Source organism: Haplochromis burtoni, unplaced genomic scaffold (assembly GCF_018398535.1).
Source record: "Haplochromis burtoni strain Fernald_Lab_line unplaced genomic scaffold, NCSU_Asbu1 Contig_1484, whole genome shotgun sequence".
NCBI lineage: Eukaryota > Metazoa > Chordata > Actinopteri > Cichliformes > Cichlidae > Haplochromis > Haplochromis burtoni.
The window spans coordinates 1-5,321 of record NW_024583845.1 but is presented as its reverse complement, the minus strand read 5'-3'; the positions used below and the strand labels follow the sequence as shown (position 1 = coordinate 5,321).

General features: G+C 46.9%; 1 protein-coding gene across 1 annotated transcript; it reads right to left on the bottom strand.

Moving 5' to 3' along the window:
- Positions 1-667: 667 nt before the first annotated feature.
- On the bottom strand, positions 668-3,699 carry LOC102305190 (programmed cell death protein 7; the record flags this gene model as incomplete). Its single annotated transcript, XM_005952291.2, is given in 3 exon segments — positions 668-1,098; positions 3,298-3,385; positions 3,469-3,699. Coding segments are annotated over 3 exon segments (464 nt in total), but the record flags the coding sequence as incomplete, so codon positions are not given.
- Between the last annotated feature and the right edge of the window lie 1,622 nt (positions 3,700-5,321).

Here is a 5,321-nt window from a genome sequence, read left to right as displayed (position 1 = left end):
GCTTTAAACTGTCTGCAGAAGAGCTCCTTAGTGCCTCCTCAGCACTGTTGAACGCCAGTCTACCCAAGTCTTGTTGCTGATGTGCAGGCATCTTCTTTAGGATAAGTCGTCGTGAGGTAAAGCCCAAATAATGTCAGACTGGGTTCTTGAGCGTGACAACTAAGGCTGTTCTGAAGTCAATAAGGACTTAACACACACTAATTATACCTAACAACATAGTGGCCACACTTACCTCCCGGTCACTTTATTAGGTGCATTACGTGTTTTCACAGTGGAGGACAATCATTAAACATGGCAACATGACCGAAGAGGTCAAAGAAAGTACACGTGATCCCTGTGAGATCAACACCTTTTCAGCTCTTGGCTCCGATGTTTATACAGGGCAGCTAATCAGAAGACCAGACGTCTTAAAGGGGGGGGGCTGTAGTATTTGTAGCTACCAATATAGTGTAAAGTCTTTGAATAGAAATGAAGCTGCTGCAGACCACAGAGCTGGGAAAACACACGATCAGAGGACGCAGACACGTCCTGCTGTGCCCACACCTCTGTGATCGAGCAGCGTTTACCCCTCTCATGTGAGTCGGGCTACAGGTGACACTTTCTCCTAAACACATGGGCACTGAACCATGAGTAATATGTTGCTGTGGATAATAAACTGCGTGACAACTTCATATTGTTCATTTTATTTTGTCTTTAGAAAATTCATCAGAGTAAAACACAAACTGTTACTGAGTAAAGAAAACAGGCATAAGTCCATACTGTGGGCTGTTCCACGCTGCACCTCACAGATAAAACACTTCCTGTTGTCCCAAGAAGGCTTACATCCGTTTCAAATGCAGAGACTGCTGCTCCTGTCGTCTAAGCGTCGATGGAAGCGTGTTGAAAGCTCCAGGTAAGCTGCGGCCATCTTTGTCTCCGTCACCTGGTTGTTGCACTGTGCAGCCGAGGACCAGTCAGAGGTTCTCACAGTCCGTGTCACTCGTCTGCAGGGCGGAGGCCCAGGCCTGGTCTGATGGGGGGTTTGGCAGGACCCAGCTCTGAGGAACGGATGAACTACCAGGATGATCTACTGCCACCAAACATGTGTCCCATTCTTTTCTGAAACACAAATACGTGGGTGGCAGAACTCATGTTATTAGTCAAACTGCTGGTATATGAATCATAGCTCGTTCTCTTATTGAACAGCTGTTTTTGCCATACGAGTCCTCTCTCTGTCACTTCTAACATTATACATGTGGGAACATTCAAAACTATGATGAATGCAAACACCAGACGCAACTGCAGCTGTTACGTCCCCACACGAGCCTTGCTGCTGCCACTGGAATGAAGAGTGGGAGTAACACACACTTAGTTAGCTCATCATCATCAGTGTGAACACCTCGAGGAAAGCAGAAGTTTGGCCGGTTTGCAGGTCTGCAGCACTCAGGTATGTTAAACACGGTGCCGAGGAAGAGGATGTCAGCAGCTGCTGTCATTCCCAAGCCCTTCATTCTGCAGCGAGAAGGATCATCCACATTCAACACCGCTGCCACGCTTCCCCAGAGTGGACATCCCAGCCAACTCAGGCTGGGACACTGTTGTACTCTGTTCTGCACACACCAACCACTACTCACTTACCTACATGTACATCAAGTGGCAAAGAGCCAACTGGTGAAAGAAGACCAAATACAGTTATACTGATAATATTTATCTAATAGACCACGAGCCATGTTTTCATTAGATGCCAGTTTAACCACTGTCAGCCATCCTTCACAGATGGACTGAAGGACAAACGCTGGCATTTTCTCTCCCTTCATAGTGATAGTGGCTGCACAGGTTCATCATCACGTCATTGGAAATAACCTGTACGAACAGTTTCAGTCTGGCTTCAGTTCATGTCACAGCACAGAAACATCTCTGGTAAAAATCTCCAATGATCTTCTGCTTGCAGCTGACTCTGGACTCATCTCCCACCGCATCCTCCTTCACAGATTAGCATCTATTGGCATCAATGGTTCAGCACTCGCCTGGTTTACTTCTTATCTCTCTGGCCGCTCACAGTTTGTTCAATTACTCCGTCACAGATCAGCATCTACTCCAGTTAATTCCGGTGAACCCCAAGGCTCTGTCCTGGGTCCTTTACTTTTTATCATCTATCTCCTACCCCGAGGTAATATTTTTAGGAAGCCTAACATCCAGTTTCACTGCTACGCAGATGACACCCAGCTCTACCTGTCCTCCAAACCCACAGCTACTCTCCCACCCACATCCATTTCTGACTGTTTAAGTGAAATCAAGCTCTGGTTAACTTTCTTAAACTTAATGGCAATAAAACAGAATTTTAATAGGCTCCAGATCAAAACTGACTCCAGTTCCAACCAGTCTTTCGTTATCCATTGATAACTCTGATGTCACACCCTCCCCTCAGGTTAAGAGTCTTGGTGTCATCCTCGACAGCACTCTGTCCTTCACAGCACATATAAATAATATCACTCGCTCTTCCTACTTTCATCTCCGTAATATTAACCGTCTTCGTCCCTCACTCACACCACACAGTACCGCCATACTTGTCAATGCTCTTGTCACATCTCGTCAGGATTATTGTGATTCTGTTCTCTATGGTTTACCTCATAAATCATCCATAAATTGCAGTTGGTTCAAAATACAGCTGCTCGTATTATTTCCAGAACTAGATCCACTGAACATATAACAGCCGTTCTTAAACAGCTCCATTGGCTCCCAGTTCACCTCCGTGTCAAGATCCTGCTTCTCACTTTCAAAGCGCTTCATAACCTCGCTCCTCCATATCTATCCGATCTTCTCCACACATCCTCGCCCCTCCGTACACTCCGCTCTTCCTCAGCTTCCCTTCTGTCAGTTCCACCTGCTCGCCTGACTACCATTGGACTCAGAGCCTTTAGTTGTTCTTCCCCGAGACTTTGGATGCACTTCCACTTGCTCTCCGGACCACACACTGTCTCACCACTTTTAAATCACTACTCAAAACCCATCTGTTTAGAATTGCATACACCTGATCTGTCTTAGGCCATTTTTACCTTGCTCAGTTTTTATATTTGCTTTTATACTTTTATGACTGTTTATGTCTAAATTTTATCTACCATGTTTGCTATATGTACATTTTTCTTATGTTTTTTTATGGTATTGTTCACGTGCTACTGTGAAGTGACCTTGAGGGTCTGAAAGGCACTTATAAATAAAATGTATTATTATATTATTATTCATATTTTCTACACTTTCCTCACAAAGAGCCCAACAGAGAAAGCAAAGTGTACAAAGATGTGTGACGAGCAGACTGACCTGACGTGGATGAGCGCAGGCAGCGAGTGCTCCGCCTGGCTGTAATAGTCTCTGAAGGGCTGCAGGGCACAGCTGCCTGGGAACTCCTCTATCAAACAAACACAACAGGAGTGGATGACAACACAGTCATATCCTGTGCACGCAAACACACACACACGTGCACAGCCATACCTCCAAACAGCATGGAGTCCACTCTGTGCTTCCTCTGCAGTTGTCGCTCTCTCTCCTTCCTCACTCGGCGCTCCCGCTCTCTCCTCCTCTCCTCCTCTTGCTCTCCTTCCAGCATCACCATCAGGGCCTTCTCCTCTGCCGAGTAAACTACAGTCCTCCTCTTTATCACCATTCTCAGCTGCTCCAGGGTGCTGCTGAACACCTCATCGTTTTGCAACTCAGTCACAATGCCTGTGTGATGGAAATGTATTTTATTATTTATCACATGTTTCAGTAATATCGCTTCTGTGTCACTCAGTTGAATTCATGCGGGACAGCATTTAGTTTCAACTTTATTGCACGCTCAACTAGGCTTCGTGAGGACATTGGAGACACCCAGGGGCCGTGTGGGGGGATTCGACAGGTGGAGATTTTTGTTCCAATATCTCTCGGGAAGTGGTGGGATGAGGCAGGAAGCAGTCTTTAGGTGACACTATCTCTTTCTCTGAGGGGTCAAGGATGACCTGTATTTAAAGAAGTGCTGTGCTTTTCAGTGTTAAACTTCCACGACACCTGGCATAAATGGAGTCACATGTCTCATGTCTGAATCTATGTGTGAGTTTAAACTTGGCAATTAAACATTTCTGCATAACTTCACGCTGGGACACCTGCACGGACTCTCTCAGATTCCAGGACACTTGTGGAGGCCAGTGGATGTGAGGCTCATGACGCACCTATGAATGCATGGGTACATGTGCCCTGAAACCTCACCTACATCAGGTCAGGTTCCCCCATCTGCACTCTAAAAACCCTCAGACTGTTCCAAGTGTCCATAATCCCTGCAGTTGATCTCTTGTTTGTTGGATCAGTCATCACTGACAACAGACCCAAATTAACTGAAGTCCTGTCAGCTCTGGCACCTCTCACCTACTTCAACAATAAACACATGTATGTGCAAATGCTGTTCATAGACTTCAGTTCATTATTCAACACAATCATTCCTCAGCACCTCATTGGAAAACTGAGCCTACTGGGCCTGAACACCTCCCTCTGCAGCTGGATCCTGGACCTTCTGACAGAGACACCTCAGACAGTCCGGATCAGTAACAGCATCTCCAACACAACCACACTGAGGACCTGAGCCCCTCAGAGCTGTGTGCTCAGCCCACTGCTGTTCACGACTGTGCAGCAATGCACAGTTCAAACTACATCATCAAGTTCACCGAGGAAACGACTGTTGTGGGTCTCATCAGGAAGAGGGATGAGTCAGCATAGAGAGAAGAGGCGCAACAGCTAACGGACTGGTGTAGAGTCAACAAGCTGTCTTTAAACGTGGAAAAAACAAAGGAGATCACTGTCCACTTAACAGGGATCCTCTGTGGAGGTCGTCGAGAGCATCAAATTCATTGGTGGAGAATTTCTCCTGGTCCCTCAACACCAGCTCCATAACTAAAAAGGCCCAAGAGCATCTCTAATTCCTGCGGAAGCTGAGAAAAGCCCATCTCCCTCCATGCATTCTCACCACCTTCTATGGAGGTCCAATTATCAAGAGCGTCCTGAGCAGCTGCACACTCTGGTATGGTAACTGCACCATACTGGATCACAATACCCTACAATGGATAGTGAGAACAGCTGAGAAGATCATTGGAGCCTCTCTTCCCTGCATTACAGACACTTTTTGTACCCGCTGCATCTGCAAAGCCACCAGCATCGTGGAGGACCCCACACACCCCTCACACACGCTCTTCACCATGCTGCCTTCTGGCAAGAGGTACCGGAGCACTGGGGCCCTCACTGCCAGACTGTGAAACACTTTCTTCCCCCAAGCCAGACTTTCCCAAAGTGTGGGGCCCGCCCCCTAGGGGGGGCGAAGA